Source organism: Pseudophryne corroboree, chromosome 6, assembly GCF_028390025.1.
Source record: "Pseudophryne corroboree isolate aPseCor3 chromosome 6, aPseCor3.hap2, whole genome shotgun sequence".
In the NCBI taxonomy this organism is placed as follows: domain Eukaryota; kingdom Metazoa; phylum Chordata; class Amphibia; order Anura; family Myobatrachidae; genus Pseudophryne; species Pseudophryne corroboree.
In genome coordinates this window covers 281806375-281831710 of record NC_086449.1, presented here as the reverse complement: position 1 = coordinate 281831710, position 25336 = coordinate 281806375, and the positions used below count along the sequence as shown (strand labels likewise).

Sequence of the window (25336 nt, the reverse complement as noted above, 5' to 3'; positions counted from 1 at the left end):
TAGTCTAATACCAGGTGTGCATCTGGACATAGTTGAAGATAAAATTAAATATCACAGTAGGTTAGGACTGGCACAGAGGACAGAATTACATTTAATACATTTACAAAAAATTGTCTTAAGAAAGAGAACATAACACAAAGTGTAATGTATACATTCCCTTGCACAAGGCAAAATGAAACAAGAAAATGTCTTAAAGTACATGAAAAGTTTATATGTTCCAGGGCATTACCCGAGTGGGAATATCGCCACCGAGCCCGAAGCGTGGCGAGCGGACACGCGCTCGCCGCCGAGATCCCGGCATCAGTCTGCTGACCGCCGGGATCCGACAGCCAGGATATCATACTGACCCCAGCCAGCATAGGTTAGTCCAGAGGTTCTCAAACGCGGCCCTCAGTGCACTCCAACAGGTTTTAAGTTTATCCATGCTCGCCCATAGGTGCCTTAATTAGCACCTCAGTCAATTGATATAACCATCTGTGCTGCGCCATGGATATACTTAAAACCTTGACCGTTGGGGTTCCTTGATGATCGCTGGGTTAGTCAGTCTTTGGCGAAAACTATGCAGCAGAGCTTAAACTTTGTGGTGATTATTATTATTATTGTTATAAGGGTCTATATGTTTAGAGGTTGTACCTACACCTTTTATTTCAAAATGTCCTTTCTTCCTAGTCTATAAACATTGATTGTGATATAAGGTTTGAAAAAAAAATTATTTTATTTTTTTAACCATGTGAAAAATACATTTCTTTTTCTCTGCTAAGTTTATTAAGTGTGACAACTGTCTTACCTTGCTGGAAAATAGGACTTTGCATTGTATATAACAGTCATTTGGACTACAGCTGAAGACTTTGCATCTTTTTCTTTGAATGTTACAAAGAACTTTTCTTCTTTTTTTTTATGCTGTTCTGATTTTTTATTTATTTTTTTACTCTGTCTAATGTTCCAATCACAGAATACCTTATTTTGTCTATTATATTCATTAGTTAGCCATAACATGATAACTGTATGTATTATGTACTAATGAGTGTTGGCTACTTTTTCCCCTTTAGTACTCCATAGCAGCCAATGCAATGGGTGGCTTCACTTCTAAGTTATGTAGGGACAGTCAGATATACAAACTGGTCACCTGATGGTATATATTGCAGCTCATCCTCTTCCCCCGTCTCCTTCCTGTCTGTAAGTATAGGTAGGTCAGGCAGTGTTTTGTTATTTTCTGCAGTGCAGGGGTCTGCCTTTGCTTTGCCCTCAGTGAGACAGAGATGGGGCTGTCTGCCGTGGAACACCAGACTACGGCTTTCATGAGTAGAACTAGTTGAAAAAAATGAAAAGGCGTACGTCTGGCTAGAAGTCGGTGTTCTGCGCATGCTCAGGAACTGCATCTCTGATGAAGCATCAAAAGGGATCTGGACCAGCTCTGAGCATTCCCTGTACCTAGCACTTCATTACTTCTGCATGGAAGATATGTGATGGACACCCGATTTCCAACCCAAACAGCTGAAAGACACCTGCTAGAGGTAAGCCTTTAGTTAGGGTGGTTTTCATTTGGTGTTCTGTTATACTGGGTAGTTTAGAATAGTGACTTTGTATTCTTTCCAGTACTGTCTTAGAAGCTGTGGAAAAGTAGAAGGCCAGCAAGTCACAACAGCATATAGTCAGTGCACTCTGTGACGGAACGTTGTCTGCTGAAAATGCAGCTGTCTTTTATTCCTTCTCTAGTCATGACCATTTGTATATATTATCCTCTACTGACTCTGTGTTTGGTAGACATGTTCAGAACACTGCACTTAAATAATATGCAATATATGTGGTTTAGTTTTTTTGTTCCTTTGCAGCTCACCCCAGTACCTGCCATGGAGCATTGCAACAGTGAGTAATAATTATTGGTAGTTCCTTTTCTTCTAAATACTCCATGGCAGCCCAGATTTCCATGTTTCAGTTTGGAGTTTTCACAGACGGCTTGGATGTATCTGGGCCACAGAGGAGGAGCTGCAATATATACCATCTGGGGTGTGTTTTTAGATCTACCTGTCTGTTCCTAGACATTGTAATGACTGTCCTGGAGAATTTCAAGGAAAATAAATCATCAGTAATTATAACTCGCTGTTATCCGATCATGTCTTTCCTTTGTTAAGGTGAAGAAGGGATAGTTGCATGCCAGATGTTGCCCTGTGTTCCATCACTGCTGCACTGCCACCTTCAGGAGGGAATGTTGACGCTGTGCTTAAGATCATCGTCTTCTACTTTGCCAGACTGTTTACTTTATCTCTGCCAAGAAGCATTAGAAGAACTATGAAAATTGCAGTGCCTCCTCTTCTGAATCTTGAGGTTTACACAGTTGCATCATTATGTTGTTTACATTACCAAAGCAACACTGTTCGCTAATCCAGGGAGTATCAGTCTTGTTAAGGATAACGAAAATACTAAGGACTTTGAAGAGAAACTGATTTATATTAAATTATTTTATTAAAAACCTTTTGTATTAAGTTTGTTGTTGATAACTTGCTGATGTAGCTTGCATTTTAATGAATGTAAGCAGGTTTTTATGTTTTCTTTTTTACTGTGCCCAAGAGAATTCTATTTGCCATGTCCCACTGTTATATAAGTATCCACCAGCAGAGTATGGGGATACCGCCAAGTATTTATGTGCTGCTGTGTACATGAGCCAGCTTAGTATAGTTTCCTCTAGCTGACTGCAGCTGCTAGCTGGTTAGACTGTTAATGTGAAAATGTTTCTTTGCACCAGTGCGTCTGAAGTAACTTCACCTTGGCCTGAAACAAATATCAATGCAAACCAATGTAATTGGGCAAATTGCTTTGAAATGTATACTTTTTGCTTATTTGACAGATACACCTCCTGGCACATATCTTATTTACAGTTATGATGGCACCACATATTCACCCATAGTGCAAAGTAATTGCAAAGGTTTTTGGTTTTTTTTTCCACATAAATCACAGTGTATGACTATGAGAAAAATGTTAGTTACCATTTTTTTATTACTTGTTTATAATTGTGCAAAATGTCATGTGACAAACATGGCAACAACAGAAACATGGCATAGGGCACAAGCAGAGAGGCTTTGGATTGCCTCTCTGAGCTTTGCCTATTCTGTGTAAAAATTTTCCATTGCGTTTTTTCCCCATGTGTCTTCTCATAACTTGATGAGAACTCAGTGTGCGTGTAACCATCAGCCTTAAGGTATATTAGGTTTATATATTTTGAGGAGTTAGTCATTTTTGTTAGCTGCCCTCAAAAAGTTATCTGAAACCTGCATAGATTGTACTTAATGCGACATTCCCACACAGAAAGATGTTTTTGTTAAGTAAAAAAAAAAAAAAATGAGGGGATTATTCATAGTTAGAATTGAAGCAAAAATAACAAAGGAGCAATGTTGCACCTGTTGTCATGCAAGGTGTGAAAATATAAATTTTTCTCTTACGTCCTAGAGGATGCTGGGGACTCCGTAAGGACCATGGGGTATAGACGGGCTCCGCAGGAGACATGGGCACTTTAAGACCTTTAATGGGCGTGAACTGGCTCCTCCCTCTATGCCCCTCCTCCAGACTCCAGTTAGTTCCTGTGCCCAGAGAAGACTGGTCACACACTAGGGGAGCTCTACCGAGTTTCTCTAGAAAATAGACTTTGTTAGGTTTTTTTATGTTCAGGTAGACCTGCTGGCAACAGACTCCCTGCTTCGTGGGACTGAGGGGAGAGAAGCAGACCCACTTTCCTGGACTGATGGGCTCTGCTTCTTAGGCTACTGGACACCATTAGCTCCGGAGGGTCTGAACACTGGTGTCGTCTAGCTGTTCGTTCCCGGAGCCACGCCGCCGTCCTCCTCACAGAGCCGGAAGATAGAAGCCGGGTGAGTATAGGAAGCAAGAAGACTTCACAGGCGGCAGAAGACATCAGAGCTTCGGAAGGTACCGCGCAGCGGTCGCGCTGCGCACCTTCGCTCCCGCACACACACTAGGCACTGCAAGGGTGCAGGGCGCAGGGGGGGCGCCCTGAGCAGCAAGGAGTACCTCATAAAAACGACTGGCAAGCTATATACACTGCATTACAGGGTATTTAAAACCCCCGCCAGTATAAATATTAGCGGGACCGAAGCCTGCCGTCGAGAGGGCGGGGCTTCGTCCCTCAGCTCTAACCAGCGCCATTTTCTCCACAGCTTGGCTGCAGAGACGCTGCTCCCGGACCCTGCCCTGATATCTGCAAGTAACAGGGTACAAAACGAGGGGGGGCACAATATTTGGTGCTGATTTGATATATATATTATATATAAAACGCGCTATACAGGTCTGGGGTATTGTTATATTTCAGACTGTGGCGGCGTTGGGTGTGAGCTGGCAAACTTCCTCTCTGTCTCTCCAAAGGACCTCCTTGTGGGTCTGTCCCCTATAATTCAGTGTGTGTGGGGGTGTCAGTACGTGTGTGTCGACATGTCTGAGGCGGAAGGCTATTCGAGGGAGGAAGAGGAGCAAAATGTGATAGTGACTGCGTCGGCACCACCGACTGCTGATTGGCTAGACATGTGGAATGTTTTGAATGCAAGTGTGGCTTTATTGCATAAAAGATTGGAGAAAGCTGAGTCTCAGAACTAAGCATGGAGTCAATCCATGGATATTGCTGTGTCTCAGAACCCGTCAGGGTCCCAGAAAAGTCCCTTTACCCAGATAGCAGACACTGATACCGACACGGATTCCGACTCCAGTGTCGACTATGATGATGCAAGGTTACACCCACGGGTGGCCAAGAGTATTCAGTACATGATTGTAGCAATAAGGGATGTATTACATATCACAGAGGACCCTTCTGTCCCGGACACAAGGGTCTGTATGTTTAAAGAGAAGAAACGTGAGGTAACGTTTCCCCCATCTCATGAACTGAATGCGCTATTTGAAAAGGCTTGGGAAACTCCAGACAAGAGGCTGCAGGTTCCCAAGAGAACTATTATGGCGTATCCTATCCCCTCACAGGACAGGTTACGGTGGGAATCCTCTCCCTCCGTGGATAAAGCCTTGACGCGGTTATCCAAAAAAGTGGCCCTACCGCCCCCGGACACAGCGACACTAAAGGATCCTGCGGACCGCAAGCAGGAAACCACTTTAAATTCAATTTATGCGACTACGGGAGCCCTCCTCAGACCGGCAGTTGCGTCGGCATGGGTGAGTAGCGCGATTGCAGCTTGGGCAGATAACTTGTCATCTGACATGGACACCCTCGACAGGGATACTGTTCTGTTAACTTTGGGTCACATCAAAGACGCAGCGTTATACCTAAGGAAGGCTGCGAGGGATATTGGCCTCTTGGGATCAAGGGCCAGTGCCATGGCAATTTCAGCTAGGAGGTCGCTGTGGACCCATCAATGGACTGGTGATGCTGACTCCAAGAGACTTATGGAGGCTCTGCCTTACAAGGGTGAAGTTTTGTTTGGGGATGGTCTCGCGGACCTGGTTTCCACAGCTACCGCGGGTAAGTCTTCTTTTTTGCCTTTTGTTCCCCCACAGCAAAAGAAAATGCCTCAGTACCAGATGCAGTCCTTTCGGTCTCATAAATTCAGAAAGGGGCGTGGATCATCTTTCCACGGTAGAGGAAGAGGGAAAAGAACACCAGCTACGGCTAGTTCCCAGGAGCAAAAGTCTTCTCCGGCTTCTGCCAAATCCACCGCATGACGCTGGGGCTCCCCTGCGGGAGTCCGCAATGGTGGGGGCACTTCTTCAGCTCTTCAGCCAGGTCTGGGTTCAGTCGGACCTGGATCCTTGGGTGCTAGGAATTGTGACCGAAGGGTACAAACTGGAGTTCGAAGACTTGCCTCCACACCGATTTTTCAAATCGGCCTTACCAGCTTCTCTCCCATAGAGAACAATAGTTTCAGCGGCAATACAAAAGCTGTGTCAACAGCAAGTGATTATCATGGTTCCCCGGTTACAACAGGGGAAGGGGTTTTATTCGACTCTATTCGTGGTCCCGAAGCCGGACGGCTTGGTCAGACCGATTCTAAACCTAAAATCCCTAAACCTGTATTTGAGAAGATTCAAATTCAAGATGGAATCTCTCCGAGCGGTAATCTCCAGTCTGGACGGGGGGGAGTTTATGGTCTCACTGGACATAAAGGATGCATACCTTCATGTCCCCATATACCCTCCACATCAGGCGTTCCTGAGATTTGCTGTGCAGGATTGTCATTACCAATTTCAGACGTTGCTGTTTGGGCTTTCCACGGCCCCGAGGATTTTCACCAAGGTAATGGCAGAAATGATGGTGCTCCTGCGCAAGCAGGGGGTCACAATTATCCTGTACTTGGACGATCTCCTGATAAAAGCGAGATCAAGAGAACAATTACTGAAAAATGTGGAGCTCTCTCTGAGGGTGCTACAACAACATGTCTGGCTTCTAAATTTGCAGAAGTCGCAGTTGGTTCCAACACCTCGGCTGTCGTTCTTAGGCATGATTCTGGATACGGAAAGACAGAGGGTTTTTCTTCCAGTGGAAAAAGCTCAGGAAATCCAGACCATGGTCAAGGATCTGCTAAAACCAAAACGAGTATCGATTCATCAATGTGCTCGAGTGTTGGGAAAGATGGTGGCGGCCTATGAGGCGATTCCGTTTGGCAGGTTTCATGCAAGAGCTTTTCAGTGGGACCTACTGAACAAGTGGTCAGGGTCCTATCTCCAAATGCATCGGTTGATATGCCTGTCCCCCAGGGCCAGGATCTCTCTCCTGTGGTGGCTCCAGGGGGCTCACCTTCTAGAGGGTCGCAGGTTCGGAATTCAGGATTGGGTGCTCGTGACCACGGACGCGAGCCTCCGAGGATGGGGAGCGGTCACACAGGGAATAAACTTTCAGGGAATATGGTCAAGCCAGGAGGCTTGTCTACACATAAATGTGCTGGAATTAAGGGCCATATACAATGGCCTGAGACAGGCGGAGCACCTTCTTCGCAACCTACCGGTTCTGATCCAGTCAGACAACGTCACAGCCGTGGCGCATGTAAACCGACGAGGCAGAACAAGAAGCAGAGCAGCAATGGCAGAGGCCACCAGGATTCTTTGCTGGGCGGAAAATCACGTGAGCGCTCTGTCAGTAGTATTCATTCCAGGAGTGAACAACTGGGAAGCAGACTTCCTCAGCAGACACGATCTCCATCCAGGAGAGTGGGGACTTCATCAAGAGGTCTTTGCAGAAGTGACAAGTTGCTGGGGACTCCCTCAAATAGACATGATGGCGTCACGCCTCAACAAGAAGCTTCGGACGTATTGTTCAAGGTCAAAAGACCCTCAAGCGACAACGGTGGACGCGCTGGTAACACTATGGGTATATCAGGCGGTCTATGTGTTCCCTCCACTTCCGCTCATCTCGAAAATATTGAGAATAATAAGAAGAACAAAGGTTCAGACGATACTCATTGTTCCAGATTGGCCTCAAAGGGCCTGGTATCCAGATCTTCAGGAAATGCTCACGGAAGATCCTTGGCCTCTTCCTCTCAGAGAGGACCTGTTACAACAGGGTCCGTGTGTGTTCCAGGACTTACTGCGATTTCGTTTGACGGCATGGCGGTTGAACGCCGGATCCTAGCTAGGAAAGGTATTCCAGGGGAAGTCATCCCTACTCTACTTAAAGCTAGGAAGGAGGTAACGGAGAAGCACTATCACCGTATCTGGAGGAAGTATGTGTCTTGGTGTGAATCCAAGAATGCTCCTACGGAGGATTTCCAGCTGGGTCGTTTTCTCCATTTTCTACAGACAGGAGTTAGGCTCCATTAAGGTGCAGATTTCGGCATTATCAATATTCTTTCAGAAGGAATTGGCTTCTCTTCCAGAAGTGCAGACTTTTGTGAAGGGAGTACTGCACATCCAACCTCCTTTTGTGCCCCCAGTGGCACCGTGGGACCTTAACGTGGTGTTACAGTTCCTTAAATCACATTGGTTTGAACCTCTTCAAACTGTTGACTTGAAATTTCTAACTTGGAAAGTGGTCATGTTATTGGCCTTGGCTTCGGCAAGGCGGGTATCAGAATTGGCGGCCTTGTCTCACAAGAGCCCCTATCTGATTTTCCATGTAGATAGAGTGGAATTGAGAACTCATCCTCAATTTCTACCCAAGGTGGTTTTCGTTGTTTCACATGAACCAACCTATTGTGGTGCCGGTGGCTACGGATGTCTTGGAGGATTCCAAGTCCCTTGATGTGGTCAGGGCTTTAAAAATCTATGTAGCCAGAACGGCTCGTATTAGGAAAACAGATGCACTATTTGTCCTGTATGCGGCCAACAAGATTGGCGCGCCTGCTTCCAAGCAGACTATTGCACACTGGATCTGTAACACAATTCAGCAGGCTCATTCTACGGCTGGATTGCCGTTACCAAAATCGGTAAAGGCCCATTCCACTAGGAAGGTTACAGCTTTGCCGAGCAGCTACTTGGTCGGGGTCGAACACTTTTACAAAGTTCTACAAGTTTGATACCCTGGCTGATGAGGACCTCATGTTTGCTCAGTCGGTGCTGCAGAGTCATCCGCACTCTCCCGCCCGGTCTGGAGCTTTGGTATAAACCCCATGGTCCTTACGGAGTCCCCAGCATCCTCTAGGACGTAAGAGAAAATAAGATTTTAAACCTACCGGTAAATCTTTTTCTCCTAGTCCGTAGAGGATGCTGGGTGCCCGTCCCAGTGCGGACTGAAATCTGCAATAATTGTACATAGTTATTGATAAGGTACACACAGGTTGTGTTGCTCTTGAAATCAGGTTGTTGCTGTTTTCTATTGTTGTTCATACTGTTAACTGGTTTACTTATATACCATGTTGTGCGGTGTGTTTGTGGTGTGAGCTGGTATGCGTCCCACCCTTGATTAACAAAATCCTTTTCCTCGAAATGTTCGTCTCCTCTGGGCACAGTTCCTATAACTGAAGTCTGGAGGAGGGGCATAGAGGGAGGAGCCAGTTCACGCCTATTAAAGGTCTTAAAGTGCCCATGTCTCCTGCGGAGCCCGTCTATACCCCATGGTCCTTACGGAGTCCCGAGCATCCTCTACGGACTAGGAGAAAAAGATTTACCGGTAGGTTTAAAACATTCTTCTTTTTTCTGAATGCCCTACCACAGATTTGCTTTATAGATTATGCTAAAAACTGCAAAGCATTCTGGGATGTGTGGTTCTACAGCATGTGGAGTGCCACAGGTTACCTCTAGTGTAAATTTGCTCCCTTTTCTTAATTTGCTCCTAATTCTGAATCCATCCATGAAGGGTCAAGGTTTAAAACGCCATGTAAGAGGATACTATTCCTACATACATATGAAAATAAGGGCGATATCTAATTAGCCACGGTAAATTACTATCCAGTTAGCCTCGTAAGACGGCAGTTATCAGGGATTTTTTTTCACCTGCCCAAGTCAGGAGAAAAAATCCCTGATAAATGACCCGTTATCATGACCATGAAATCACATGGGTCCAGGAACCTTTTAATGAAATAAACCGGCTACAATTTGGATTGTCCAATAATGACCATTGTGCAAAAATCGTGATAATAGCCCGTTTTGTTTTTTTGGCAAAATTTTTTTCGTGGGTCATTGGATACCCCCTTAAGTCTCTACTTTGTATTTAGAATTCTGAAACTGAGCTGTAATGATTAGTACCTTAGGAGTGAGTGGTCTTCCTAACAGAATACAAGCAATTACATTGATTTAAAAAGAAGGATGTTGGACAGTGCTTCATAGACATATGCCAGCTCTCGGCAGTATGCAGTGAGTAAATATGCAAATTCTGATTCTCTTTCTACATTTACAATCCGAGAATGGGTAATACAGTTCAACCATTTCTCCAGCATAACCAGCATAAATTGTTTTCATCTTTAGTTCCACTGTTGTATTCCTCATACAGTTCCTCCTCTAGGTCATTGTCTTTTCCAGTTTACTGTATGCACCATAAACACATTTATTATACCCTACACCTCAATCAGCTAAAGGTTAATGGTGATGCTGATATTTCAGATGTTCAGTCAGACTGTCAAAACCATTTGAGTTGGATATATCTTATGTAGTAAAGAGAGAAAATAATTATATATATATATAATATATATATTATATATATATATATATACATCAATTGACAGGTGAGCGCGATTGATGTTATATTTATGTATATAAGACTGGACATGTGCACTTTTATTTCAACTCTCCCCTGATGACGGTTGGATACCGAAACAGCTGTTGATATGAGGGATAACAGACTGGGAATGAGTACAGACCCCAGTATCAATGATGTGTACATCATGTAAAGTATGATATGCTGAAAATATGCTGCTACTAACTGTGCCGCAACGATGATTTAAAGATGAACATTAGCATTTGGAGAAGTATGCTGGTCGTATCTGTGCTTGAGCCCCTGGTGGAGGTCACTGGACTGGAGGGATATAGATAAAAAAATAATAATATATATATATATATATATATAGTTGCAGAAAGGAGGCGGCACTCAGAGTCTCAGGAATATAGTGAAAAACCGACCCGTGTTTATTTCAACGTTTCGGGGGACGGACCCCCGTCTTCAGGAAACACACAACAAGTGTAACATACAATGTGCAAACTTAAATAAGGTCACCTCCCCATTTTTCACCATACTCATTGGATTCAGAAACACAGCCTTCCACACTGCACGGTGGTTGGGGAATCATAGTCTGTATCATACACTGGATACCTGCAAGTGGAAGCACGCCACAGCCATAGCAGACGCCCATTACAGTGTGTAGCAACCGACAGCGCACATGGCCACTATGGAGGGTGATCCCGGTGACCCCTTGTCCTATGTGTTACAGTGTGAGAACTATGACACACTAAGCTTCTCGGACATTGAAGCTGAACTTATACTCATTAAAGAACCTATGGGAGATGAGGACTCCACTGCCACAAATGACGAACTGTTTCGTGAGCTATTCAAACTTCGCAAGCGGGAGATTGACTTTATGTACCACGGAAAGACCCTTTCTGATTATTACAGAAATAAGCAAATTCCACGGGGTTTTCGTGTACAGAACACTCCCACCATTGGACGTTACAATGCTCTATTCTGCAAGCGATGGATTTCGGTCCTGAATAAGTGCGCAATGGACCTGATGCTGCTCGTCATCGAGGAGTCTACTCGGGAAGTCAACCTCACAAAAGAAAAATTACGCTCATTTGAAGAACAACATCTAAAAACACTAGTGGAGGATAAATCCACAAACTGGTTGGAAAAACTGAAATCACAGGTCGATACGTACAGAATTGAACTTACGAAATATAAAAAAGAAAAGCTACGTAAGGTACAGGCTGACTACGAACAGCACAGAGTCTATACGTGGCTGGCTAACACTGCCAGTAATCAAGGAGGCGCTCGCCCAAACCGGGGGCGCAGATGGAGAACAGCCAGACATCAACAAAGCACATCAGCCAGCGACACCGACGACACAGTCGCCTCTGACACAGTTTCCACTACTAAGGAAGTCCCTTTAGGGGCCGTTACCCGGGCAGTGGCCTCGGGAAAGAGAAAAAACCCACAAGGCGGGGCGGCCAGTCGAGGAGGCAGACGGGGCGGAAGACCCCCCCGGTCGCATCGGACCTAATTTTCAATCTGTCCACCTCCCCTCTTTCTCCAGCAGAAACATCTGTGCTCAGCAAGGGCCTCTCCTATATACCCACCAATTTTCCGAACAAATTTGGGTGGAAGGTTGAGACGTATAAGTTCAACAGGATGTTAAAATTAAAAGAATACTTTGGTAAATTTACGGAGAAATTCACTGAGAGTGCCTTGAAGCCTCAGATCAGGAAATTGGGACAACCTTCACAGCATCCCTCAATTAGAACTTTCACACGCATGATGGACTCTCTACAGGATGAACCAGCCCCGATGATGTATAAGAATCTCACTAAAGCTGAAAACCTTGCACTTAAGTCACTCCGGGACAGGCAGGACATCATCATCAGGGGGGCGGATAAGGGGGGTGCCATTGTAGTGATGAACACGACAGATTATATTACGGAATGTAATCGGCTATTATCTGATGGTGATACATACCTAGCATTGGATAGTGACCCCACCACGGCCTTTAAGGCCGAACTTGACTCCATTTTAATGGAGGCCAAGGGTGAGGGACTCATTTCATCAGAAGTCTATAACAAATTAATCTGTGCACATCCCGTGGTGCCCGTGTTTTACATAATTCCAAAAGTTCATAAGGATGCGAAAAATCCTCCTGGGCGACCGATTATATCGGCTAGGGGTTCCTTATGTGAACCAATATCCATTTTTTTAGACACGTTTTTGCAACCGTGTGTGCAGGCCACCTTTTCACATTTGAAAGATACAAATATGCTCCTTAACAAATTGTTATCTTTAGATAGGATACCACCTGGGATGACCATGGCATCCATGGACGTCACAAGCTTATACACATGTATTCCCCATCAGGCTGGCATTATGGCAGTAAAGCATTTGATCTCCAACAATGCCGCCTATGAGGGGCCTGACATTGAGCTTTTTGTGCAGTTATTAGAGTTTACGTTAACCAAGAATTATTTTTTATTCAATGGGCGTTTTTTTCAACAAATCGCCGGATGTGCGGCGATTGCTCCATCCCTGGCCAATGCATACATGTGGGAGGTGGAGAGACAACTGTTCTTTACGAACACGTCCATCTCCACACATGTAATACTGTATTACAGGTATATTGATGATTTTCTGCTGTTCTGGGATGGGGAACCAGAGGCCATGAGATCCCTTGTGGATAAACAGAATGCCTCGGATAGTCCAGTCAAGCTTACATTAGTTATGGATGCACAGGAAATTTGCTTCTTGGATGTGAAAATTATGATTAAACATGGTAAGATTCAGACATCCATCTATACCAAACCTACAGACCGCAACACTTTGTTGCGGTTTGATAGCTTTCATCCTCCAGCCACAGTCAGAGGTTTGCCTTTTTCCCAGTTCCTCAGGGTTCACAGGATTACCAGTGAACCCGAGGAGCTACAACTAAACATCATGACTAAAAAATTTTTACAAAAAGGATACCCCCTGAAACTGCTACAGATAGCGAGAAAGAAAGCAACTGCTAAGAGCAGATTGGAGTTACTCCGTGGCCATTCAACCAAACCTGCTGAGGATAGGGTTCCATGGATAAATGAATTCAATACAGCTAGTCGGAGAACAGGAAAACTAATGAAACAGCTGTGGCCGATGGTGGCATCGGACCCTAGTCTACCCACTTTACAGCATAAAACAATTATGCCATGTTATACCCGCAGTGCCAACCTTAAAGATCTCTTGGTGAAAAGTGACGTCACAGGGTTCACAAGCACAGCGGCCGCCACAAATTTCTTAAGCCGTAAGCCAGGGTGCTATAAGTGCCTGGGATGTACGACCTGCAGTTATACGCTGACAGGGAATTATATATCACATCCCCACACCGGAAAAAAGATTCCAATCAAAAGGCCACTGACATGCAGCTCCAATTTTGTAATTTACGTGCTCACCTGCCCATGTAGTACCTACTATGTAGGAAAAACACAATGCCAATTCAAGGAACGGATGGCCCAACATAGATCGGCCATCCGGGCAGCACTACAATCGGGAGCAAGTGAGCAGCCGGTGGCACGTCACTTTGCCCAAGCGAGACATCCACTAGCTTCCCTGCGATACAAAATAGTAGACCAAGTCCCAGCATCCCTGCGGGGTGGAAACAGGGCAAAAAAACTACTACAGCTTGAATCGCGGTGGATCTATAAACTAGACACCATTACCCCAAGAGGTTTGAATGATGGCCTAGGGCTGAGTTGTTTCCTGTAATAGTAGTGAGCTAGATAGAGATCAGCAACATATGTAATATACATTAACCAGAGGGCTGCTGTGCCCTTTAGAGGAATGTGTGACTGGATTGGTTACACACTAAGAATGGGTTGGTTTGGTGCCAGTACAATTGGTGCTATGGGCTGTTTAACATGGTTTCTAAAAATGCTTCATATGTAATGTCAGTAGGTGCTTGCAGGACCTAGAAGTTGATACAGTACTTACTTATTTTAATGTATTTTATGCTTATCACGTTTCACACTGGAATGTTTACAACCAGTGTGTCTTACATTGGCACTATTTATCACATTTTAGATATGACTAACAGTCTGTGTATTAATATTGTGTTATGTCCGTCCGGCCCTAATGTGTGAATGGGCTGCACGGAGTGGTGCTGGGTATGTTCACCTTGCTTAAACGATTTGACAATTGTCATTATTGACATGTTTCCATGCCAACAGCCGCTGCAGGGTGCCGTCGGGCTACGTGGTGACGTAGCTTCCGCAAACAGGGGAGTCACGTGTCCGGAAGTTCGGGACCCGGAGCCGCGGGCGGCGCCTTTGCACCGGAGGCTGGCGTTTCACGATGGGGTGAGTTATTTAAGTTTGCACATTGTATGTTACACTTGTTGTGTGTTTCCTGAAGACGGGGGTCCGTCCCCCGAAACGTTGAAATAAACACGGGTCGGTTTTTCACTATATTCCTGAGACTCTGAGTGCCGCCTCCTTTCTGCAACTGTATTAGGAGAATCACTCCGTGAGGAGGGCACCTGAGCAAATACCCAGGTGGAGAGAGAGTGCCGGACTGCAGCGAGGAGATTATATATATATATATATATATATATATATTTCACCCAAGCGTCCGGCACTCATAATGGGGTATATCATTACTTGCTGCGGTGCCATCCTTGAGTTTGCACGCTCCACATAGACAAGGTTGGTATCGGCGTCACTCAGCAGACTGTTAGTATAATTTTAAAAGATGCCTTTATTGGTGTGAATAAGGGCATCTTTTAAAATTATACTAACAGTCTGCTGAGTGACGCCGATACCAACCTTGTCCATATATGTGTGTGTGTGTGTGTGTGTGTGTGTATGTATATAATATAGTACTGTGCAAAAGATTTAGGCGGGGTGGAAAAAATGCTGCAAAGTAAGAATGCTTTCAAAAATTGAAGTGTTACTAGATTATTTTTATCAGTTAACAAAATGCAAAGTGAATGAACAGAAGAGAAATGTAAATCAAATCAATATTTGGTGTGACTGCTCTTTACCTTCAAAACACCATCAATTCTTCCAGGTACGCTTGCACACAGTTTTTGAAGGAACTCGGCAGGGAAGTTGTTCCAAACATCTTGGAGAACTAATCACAGATCTTCTATGAATGTAGGCTTGTTCAAATCCTTCTATCCTGCAGTGACCATGACTTTTCTTTACGCAAAGTCCAATTGTGCATCACTTGTAGATTTGTCCATGTTTAAATCTAATTCCTGTGCAGGTAAAGTCACAGCCTGGTGTCTGTGCTACAGATTGGATGGTGTTTTGCTGTGTCTGTTGTGCGAATAAGTCGCTTCACTTGCAGCGCATGGTGTATTCAGCTTGGTGTATGAGGATCCTTAGGATTTATACCCACACTGGAGAAATTGTTGATAAAATATGTGCACTCTTCAATTAGCTATATTCTTGAATGCTAGGAAATTATTTAAATAGATTATAATGAATCTAGGTGATTATATGAGCAGGGAAGCCGTTAAAGCATGAATTGATAAGAACTACAAAAATATTTAGCAGGTATTCTTAATGCTGGTCTCTGACCCCTGCTGCGAGACGGGGTCTCTTTCCAGTTCAGGCCAGTGCTAAACAACCGTAGGACTTCTGGCATCAGTGTGGCATCTTACTTCAGCATGGACACTAGTGGCCATCTGACTGCATTTCCTAACATGTACAATAATTATGCTAGCGGGATGTAGTCATGAGACTCACAACACCTCCCCTTGCATCCCGCCCCCTGAGAATCCCCACAGTCGGCATGCCGACTAGTAGGGACTATTCCCACATGTGGGTGTCCACGACACCCATAGAGTGGGAATAGAACCTGCGGTCACCACTGAGCCCGCAACGTGGCGAGCGAAGCCAGCACGCAAGGGGCTTGTTGAACCCGCCACCCCCCAGCCGGTATTCCGCTGCCGGGATACCCAACCCATCCAAGCAATGACGATAAGTTCATGAATGGCCACGGAGATTGTTTTGGAACCAAATACTGCAATACAGGGGGATTGTTTGACATTGGCGGTACCAGATTTATATCTATTTATCATTTTAGGGAGTGATTTGTCATAACTCATTTAACGAACTTCAAAGGCTGCAGATCAGGAATACATAAATGTAAATTTGGGATCTGTCTGCACGGGTGGTATTCAGTATGCCGGCTGTTGGGATCCTGGCGCTCAGTATACCGGCGGCGGAATCCCGGCATACCGACAACTATTCTCCCTCTTGGGGTTCCACGACCCCCTGGAGTCTCCCTCCAGGGGGTCGTGGAACCCCAAGAGGGAGAATAGTTGTCGGTATGCCGGGATTCCGCCGCCGGTATATAAATAGCGAGCCCACAAGGGCTCATTTGCGCTTGCCCAGCTGTCTGTATGCCGGCGGGCGGGATCCCGGCGCCGGTATGCTGGCCTCTGGGATCCCGGCCGCCGGCATACCATACTACACCCGTCTGCACAGTAAAGATGCGTACACTATGCAATATTTGAAACAATTTTACTAATTTTCGCCCTTCTGAGCGATCGCTTTTGTAATATCGCCCAGTGTGTACACTACAAATGATGCGCACTTCCGCACATCGTTATCGCCCCCCTCCGTTGCCTGTGTATGCAGGTCAATTTGAATTAATCGTCCAATACTGCATGTTTGGGCCGGATGCGGCGTGACGTCACTGAAAGATATCTTTAATGATATCGATCAGTGTGTAGGCATTATATCGGCCGCCCGGGAGAGTGGGGGAAACACTAGACGATGATGCTCATGGAGCGAATCGCTTAGTGTGTACCCAGCTTAAGGGCCTAATTCTGATTTGGAAGTAAAGCAAAAAAGCAAGTAACTTTGTATCTGGAATAAACCATGGTGCCATGCAAGGGGAGCAAGTACATTTATATTTATTCTGTGCAGGGTAAATAAATACTGGCTGCTCTTTGCATGTAGCCCACAAATGTTAGACAGCTTTATTTTTACTCTGCAATTTCGATTTCAGTTTGGACACACCCTACCCAAAGCTGGGATACGGTCATTAGGTCGACACCACTTAGGTCGACATGCATTAGGTCAACAGGGTCACTAGGTCGACATGGTCATTAGGTCGACATGTCAAAAGGTCGACGTGCGGTTTTCCCATTTCCCCCCCATTTTTGTACTTTTTCATACTTTATGATCCACGTGGACTACAATTGGGAACGGTAACCTGTACTGAGCGCAGCGGTAGCAGAGCGAGGCCCCTATTCGCTCGCCATGCGAGGGGACACTGTGCACTAATTGGGGTTCTCCGTCACTTTACGAAGAAAACGACACCAAAAGAAGTAAGAAAACTTGTTGACCTTCTGGCCTGTCGACCTAGTTCTTGTCAACCTAGTGACCCTGTCGACCTAATGCATGTCGACCAATAATGATCGACCTAATGACTGTCGACCTAAGTTGTGTCCACCCAATGACCCATACCCCTCAAAGCTAAATCTCCCTGCACGTTAAATCTGCCCTACCTGCAGTGCAACATGGTTTACCCTGGTACAAAGTTACTTGCTTTTTTTGTTTTACTTCCAAATTGGAATCCGTTCCTAAATGCTGTCATTATAGGAAATCTTCCTTATTTTGAACTGCCCGCATCCACTACAATATGGCCTAGTACTTTTGTATTGCCAAAACAAGCATCACGTATTATCAGGTATGTCTGTAAATGTAATCTGAGGATCACTATTGCCCTTTGTGCGGGGTCATCTAATAACTGAGCACAACTCAACCAGAGGTGTAGCTAGGTGCCATGGTGCTAGGAGCACGGGTATGTGTCAGCGCCCCCTCCCCTGTACTAAATTGGGTGCATGTTACATTTGAAAAGAAAAATTATTTCAAAATCCTAAATTGGTGACAGGACTGTTTCTAGACCTTGTGGAGCTCCGGACGAACATTTCCTTTGGCCGTGACCCATGTTTAAAACAGGAATCGTGTGCGCTGAAGGCGCGCAACAAAAATATAGGGTCATGGCTGTACAGGGAAGGGGAGTGGCCATAGAATAGTACCAATTCAGATTACACCGCCCAGAAGTGTCCGGTATTCACATTACACCACACAGTAGAGCCCCTGGAACACGTTACATTACACAGTAGTGCCCCCTTATACACGTTACACCACAGTAGAGCCGCTTATACAGGTTACTCTGCAGCTTCTAATGCAGAGAGAGGTACAGAGAGGTGCTACAGCATTAATGAATAGAGAGGTGCTGCAGCAGCCGGGGCAGAGAGAGGTGCTGCAGCACCTCAGATACTGTATAACATTTGCAGAGAGAGTTAGATTTGGGTGGGTTATTTTGTTTCTGTGCAGGGTAAATACTGGCTGCTTTATTTTTACACTGCAATTTAGATTTCAGTTTGAACACACCACACCCAAATCTAACTCTCTCTGCACATGTTATATCTGCCACACCTGCAGTGCAACATGGTTTTGCCCAACTGCTAACAAATTTGCTCCTGCGATCAACTCTGAATTAGGCCCATTATGTGTTCTTAGTATGTGTTATGTTGGGATGTGGTCAAGATGCCGGCAGTGAGGATCATGACAGCCATAATCCTGACACATCCCAGAGGTATGTACAGGGGTTAGGCACTAAGGGGGGGTTTGGGTTAGGCTTCGGGAGTGTGGGAGGTTAAGGGAGGTACACACAGAGCGATGTTTAGCTAATTTCTAAGCAATCTGAGTAGATTGCTTAGAACATCACTCTGTGTGTAGGGGTGCCGGCGACAGCTATCTCTGGTGCTAGATTGGTGCAGGTACAATCTAGCAGGTCGCTCATTTCACCGCTGGGTGAAATGAGCGGCCCCCCGCGTGTGTGTGTGTCCGTCCCCCCCTTCCCTCCCCCCCACTCGCTCAGCACATCGCGCTGTGCTGAGCGGGGAGAGAGATGTGTGCTGAGCGGTTCGCTCAGCACACATCTCTACCCACATCTGCCATTGAGTAGAGGAAGAGCTGCCCGAGGATATATATATGACAGTGTCAGACAATACCTGTCTCACATTACCACCGCCACCATTTACATTCAGGAGGCATCCTTTGAGGCGGGTGTGTTGGCAGCCAAGGCATTGACTACGTCTGTCCTGGCTCGCCGTATTCTGTGGTTGAGGTCGTGGAAGGTGGACCTAGACTCCAAAAAGACCTTGGCGGTACTCCCATTTAAGAGGAACATTTTGTTTGGGGAAGACCTTAATAAAACTGTGTCTGAGTTAGCAGCTGCTAAGACTGCCTTTCTCCCAAATACTAATCCTTCTGCACAGAAGGCAAAAGGTACCACTTTTCGTTCCTTTCCGCCTCAAGGGAAAGCAAAAGGTCAGGCATACCCGAGACAGTCTCGTGCTCCCAAAACCACAAAGCCCAAGGCTAAAAAATCCAGGGCGGCCCGTCAGCCTGCTTCTCAACAAGACAAGCCTGCCACATGACGAGGCTGGCCTCCCCCTGGGGGACCCAAGGGTGGGAGGCCGACTTCTGCAGTTCACCCAGGTCTAGTTAAAGACCACTTCAGACGCATGGGTGCGGGAAGTTGTCTCTCACGGGTACGCAGTCTCATTCAAGAGACGTCTCCCTCACCAGTTTAGCACCATGGTTATCCGCTGGGTGAAATGAGCGGCCCCCCGCGTGGTTCCCCCCCCTCCCCCCCCCACTCGCTCAGAACATCGCGCTGTGCTGAGCGGGGAGAGAGATGTGTGCTGAGCGGTCTGTGCTAGACCGCTCAGCACACATCTATGGGGAAATCTCCCTGTCAGTATGGCCCCTTAGGGTTAGGCTGAGGGGGGCGGGGGGTTTAAGGTTAGGCTGCAGGAGGGGACGATTAGGTTTAGACTGCTGGAGGGGCAGGTTACAGATAGGGATAGGTTTAAAATACCGGGATGTGTCAAGATTCTGGCTGTCGGGATCCCGCTGTCAATCTTCTGACTGTTGAGATCCCAACTGCCGGGATTTGGTACCAAACCTGTTAAGTTGTACATCAATTCTCCAAAGTTACTTACATGCTAATCTTTTTGTTTAACTAGAACACACTACACATTTTTTCCCTACGTGCAGCCATAAGATGGCAGAAATGAAGCACAACCATTTTATACAATATATTTAACAAGTAAAAATGCCTTTCTATGAAGTTTTCACTCCTTTTATACCTCCTGAGGCGGGTCGCACCCGAGAGCCTGACACGGGAGCTTCTCCGCTGCAACTCGCCTCAGGCCCCTCTCCGCCGCTGTTTCCAACCTGGTATATTGTCGGGTTGCTGATGTCAGCGGTGACTGCGCTTAGAGATCACACGATCTCCAAGCGCCAACCATTCATACAGAGTGAACGGGAAACGGGTCGCATCAACCCGGCTTCCCGTTTACACAGCACAGCAAGCCGGGTTGAACACGTGTTGAACCCTGCTTGCTACCAGAGTTGGAATACCGGATCGCTCAACCTGGTTTATTCCAACTGGGCCCTTTTACACCGTAACACGGGTTATGCACGCTCATGTGCAATATCCCGCGTTCAAAGCTGGTGGTGTAAAAGGGGTATTAATATAATGGAACTCCACTATTGACCATATTGAGAGAGAGCAAATTCACATTTTTTAACTGGTCACCTCAAATCTCCTTACATCGTCAGTGTTATCTCTTTGGTAAACTTAATATGTGGTTTTAATAAACATTGGCTGTCTTACAGTGTTCCTTTGACGTATATCTTTGCCTTTTATTTTTCCCCAATTCCAACTTGTTGCATAATGTGGGAACAATTAAATATACTGTAGTATGTTACCATGGGGACTGTGGATCTAAAATGAAGTGCACTGACTCATCAGAGGACAACTTTGTGGTACTGTGCTTCTTCATGCAGTTTTTACATATGCAGCCCATCTGGGACAAGCTATGATATGCAATGTGCATGAATGGTTGTTACATCTCCTGCTTATGGAGGTAGCAAAATAGTTGCATGTTCAAAACTGCACTAGATGGTAATGAGCTCCATTTTTTTTGTGTGTGACTTTTTCTTTCTGCAGCAGGGTACATTGTGTTCCACAGGGAAAATCGGGGTGTAGAGTGGATCTTGATCCAGAGGCACCAACAGACTAAAGCTTTAGGCTGTCCCAGAATGCATTGGGGCCTCCTCTATAAACCCCGCCTCCAGGCACTGGAGCTCGGTTTCGAGTTGGTGCCTGCACCAGCAGGTCACTTAATAGGGGGGCTGCACTGGGCAGCCCTGAAAAGCTTTCTAAGAAGACTTCAAGGGCTGCAGGGCTGATATGTCAGTGTGACAGTCTGTGCTGTGGCTCCATCACCTCCCAAGCGGCGTCGCATACTCCCGTGGCCTGTTCCCGGGTACTTGCGGTGGAGATGCTCTGGCTTTAGGCACACGGTCGCAGAAGCTCCCCTGGTTCGCGTGGCTGCTATGGGGAGGAGGTAAGAGGGTACCCCAGGTGGGACCCGCCATTAAATCACGTTCCTGTCGTCGTCTCTGGAGATGGACCGCGACGCTGGCATAGACACTGCCTCCAAGCAGGGACCCCACTAGACCGCCAGGGCATAGGAGTACAGGTTGGGTGTACTAATGCCCATTTTAATAAGACTCCGTAGTACAAGGCCGTGAGGACTAGCATAGGTGAGCCGGTGCTTGACCTGTAGGCCCTCCCCCGGCCCAGGGCGCCATCTACTGCAGATTTTCCCTCCCTGGAGCTGCCTCACACTCTCCCTCACTCCCTGACTGAGAAGCATAGCTGCGGCTGGTCTCTAGGACTGCAGGGCAAGGTCTCCCTTATAAAGCCGCCTGTATACAGCACTGTAACTTTACAAACACTTGAGTATTCTACATGTCTTTATACAGACAGCGTTAGTTAAGAAAGTGTACCTACTGTATTACAGGATATATTGTACGAGTAGTCTGATATATACCTCCGGTCTGTGTTATTTATACACACAGATAGATAGATATATATACACACATATATACATATACACATACATATACTAGTCCAGTGCAGTTTTATTGTCATAATATCTACATTGCCTGTGACTGTATCTGCTGTGTGGTTTCATTTTCAGTGTTTCCCAGATATATCTATCACTATATTCTGTACCCTAAGGGACTAGGTGCATCTGGGTCATATATATATATAGTGCGTCACAGTATTTACCCATTAAGTGTATTCTACTGTTTACTCAGTCACATAATACCGGAGTTATTCGTAGGTGTTGTGTACTGTGTATTCAGTCACATATGAACGGATTTATTCGCAGGTATTGTACTCCTGTCTGGCTTTATCGTACTAAACCACTCTGTTGTTGCATTTGTGTACAATGTTTAACAAGAAGGGCAGTAAGTCTGTGGACGCTTCTGCATCATGCAGAGCATGCGCAAAGGATTTACTAGAGGGGGAAGTTTTGTATGATGGTCTGTGTACTGTGTGTCATATATCTCCCAGTCAATCCGCAGCTCCTGTAACCAATCGGGAGCCAGCCTGGGCTGCGTTAACAAACCTACTAGGTACTCTGGTGGAATGCCTTACGCCCCCTATGGGACCACCTGTGCCACTACAGCCATAAATTGTCCCTAAGGTTAATCCGCCTTGGGCGGAAAATTTGTCTAACCAGTTGCAGCAATTAAATCAATCCTTGGTCAGACAAAAACCTACTCCAGGTCACTCTCATGTCTCTGGGTCATCTAAGCGGGCTGCTTCCTCCTCACAATCCACGTATCTCTCAGATGTTTCATCTGAAGAGGAGGGGGAGCATACTGTCCTGTCAGACACTGAATCAGGTGTTTCTGACGAGGATTCTCCATTGCAAATTGATGTCCCTGCCCTAGTGGTTGCTATTAAGCAGATCCTACAAATCACTGATGTTGAGGATTCTACTACTGTGGCTAAGAATACTGATATGTTTAAATGGCAGAAGGTGGTTAAAAAGCTAATTGGGGGACATCAGGCAGGAACCCTGGCCTAATCCAGGGAAGAAATTCCCTCTGTCTAAATCGGCCTTAGCTCATTATCCTCTCCCTGCAGAGTTATGTAACAAGTGGGAAAATTCACCACCGGTTGATTCTCATGTCACCCGCCTAGTGGTGTCGTCTACTCTGCCTGTCACCACTGTCACTTCACTGAAGGAACTGACCGATAAGCGTGTGGAGGGATGCCTGAAATTTATTTACTCCCTTACAGGTGCTGTACATAGACCCACTATTGCAGCCTCTTGGGCTGCAAAAGGTATTGAAGCATGTATTCAGGCATTAAGGGGGGTACTCACGGAGTGATCGCTGCCTAAAATCTAAGCAATCTGACTAGATTGCTTAACTTTTAAGCAGTGATCTCTCCGTGTGTACCCCTCACAGCGATAGCGATGCACAGCCCCGCGCATCACTATCGCTGGTGCTAGATTGGCCTGCATGAAGGCCAATCTAGCGGGTCGCTCACTTCACCCGCTGGGTGAAATGAGCGGACCCCCCTGCACGCTCAGCACAGATCGCGCTGTGCTGAGCGGGGGGAGAGATGTGTGCTGAGCGGTTCGCTCAGCACACATCTCTACCCACATCTGCCATTGAGTAGAGGAAGAGCTGCCCGAGGATATATATGACAGTGTCAGACAATACCTGTCTCACATTACCACCGCCACCTTTTACATTCAGGAGGCATCCTTTGAGGCGGGTGTGTTGGCAGCCAAGGCATTGACTACGTCTGTCCTGGCTCGCCGTATTCTGTGGTTGAGGTCATGGAAGGTGGACCTAGACTCCAAAAAGACCTTGGCGGTACTCCCATTTAAGAGGAACATTTTGTTTGGGGAAGACCTTAATAAAACTGTGTCTGAGTTAGCAGCTGCTAAGACTGCCTTTCTCCCAAATACTAATCCTTCTGCACAGAAGGCAAAAGGTACCACTTTTCGTTCCTTTCCGCCTCAAGGGAAAGCAAAAAAGGTCAGGCATACCCGAGACAGTCTCGTGCTCCCAAAACCACAAAGCCCAAGGCTAAAAAATCCAGGGCGGCCCGTCAGCCTGCTTCTCAACAAGACAAGCCTGCCACATGACGAGGCTGGCCTCTCCCTGGGGGACCCTAGGGTGGGAGGCCGACTTCTGCAGTTCACCCAGGTCTAGTTAAAGACCACTTCAGACGCATGGGTGCGGGAAGTTGTCTCTCACGGGTACGCAGTCTCATTCAAGAGACGTCTCCCTCACCAGTTTAGCACCATGGTTATCCTTTCGGATTCGTTAAAGGCGCAAGCTCTGCAAAAGGTTGTAAGTTCCCTTCTGAATACAGGAGTTGTAGTGCCAGTACATCTGTCCCACAGCGGCAGAGGTTACTACTCGACCCTGTTTCTGTCCTATATTCAACCTCAAATGACTGAACAAGTTTGTGAGAGTGTACAAGTTCCGTATGGAAACACTGCGCTCAATTGTACTGGCTGTGGAACCCAGAGACTATATGGTATCCCTGGATATACAGGATGCGTACCTGTATATACCTATTGCCATGTCGCACCAGCAGTATCTCCGGTTTGCTATTGGCAACCTCCAGGCTCTGCCATTTGGACTGGCTGTTTCTCCTCGGATCTTCACCACGGTCATGGCCGTAATGACGGCCCATCTCCGTCACCAGGGAGTCAGAATCCTGCCGTATCTGGACGACTTGCTGATCCTGGCAAACTCCCACTATGCCCTCCTCAATCATCAGTCGATACATTCGGTGATGCAAGTACTTGGCCTGATGGTGTCAGTATTCAACATGGTAGAGTACGCTCAATCTCATTCCCGCCCTCTGCAGTGGTTCATTTTTTCCAAGTGGGCCGGCCTAGCTCATTGGATCAGATCTCACATGATCACTTTGACTCCAGATGTTCATCTGTCGCTGACCTGGTGGCTAAAGTACCAGCAATTGAGCAGGGGCCGTCCCTTCTGGATCCCCAACTGGCTCCTGCTGACAATGGACGCCAGTCTGAGGGGTTGGGGTGCGGTGTTGGAGCAAAACTCTTCAGAGTCGATGGATCAAAGAGGAATCACTCCTCCCAATAAACATTCTGGAGTTGCGGGCAGTGTTCAATGCATTGACACTCACCCTGCCTCTGGAACAGAACAGGACCGTTCAAGTATGGTCAGACAATGCCACCATGGTGGCATACATAAACCATCAAGGTGGCACTCAAAGCCGCATGGCTATGATGGAAGTGTCAAAAATCCTTTGTTGGGCGGAATGCCATCTGCCAGCAATATCGGCAGTGTTCATTCCGGCCGTCCTAAACTGGGAAGTGGACTTCCTCAATCA

The 25336-nt window shown here is 46.3% G+C and overlaps 1 protein-coding gene across 4 annotated transcripts in view; it reads left to right on the top strand.

The window, feature by feature from the left end:
• Window positions 1-14408, top strand: part of AP4E1 (adaptor related protein complex 4 subunit epsilon 1) — a 134213-nt gene extending 119805 nt beyond the window's left edge. For 3 of the 4 annotated variants that reach the window (XM_063926081.1, XM_063926082.1, XM_063926084.1), the window contains one exon: window positions 2133-2470. In XM_063926081.1, the coding sequence (XP_063782151.1) occupies window positions 2133-2293 (161 nt within the window). In that variant the 3' untranslated portion in view covers window positions 2294-2470. Of the gene's footprint in view, window positions 1-2132; window positions 2471-14274 lie in introns of those variants that run through there. The other variant, XM_063926083.1, reaches the window with a different exon arrangement.
• Window positions 14409-25336: the final 10928 nt, after the last annotated feature.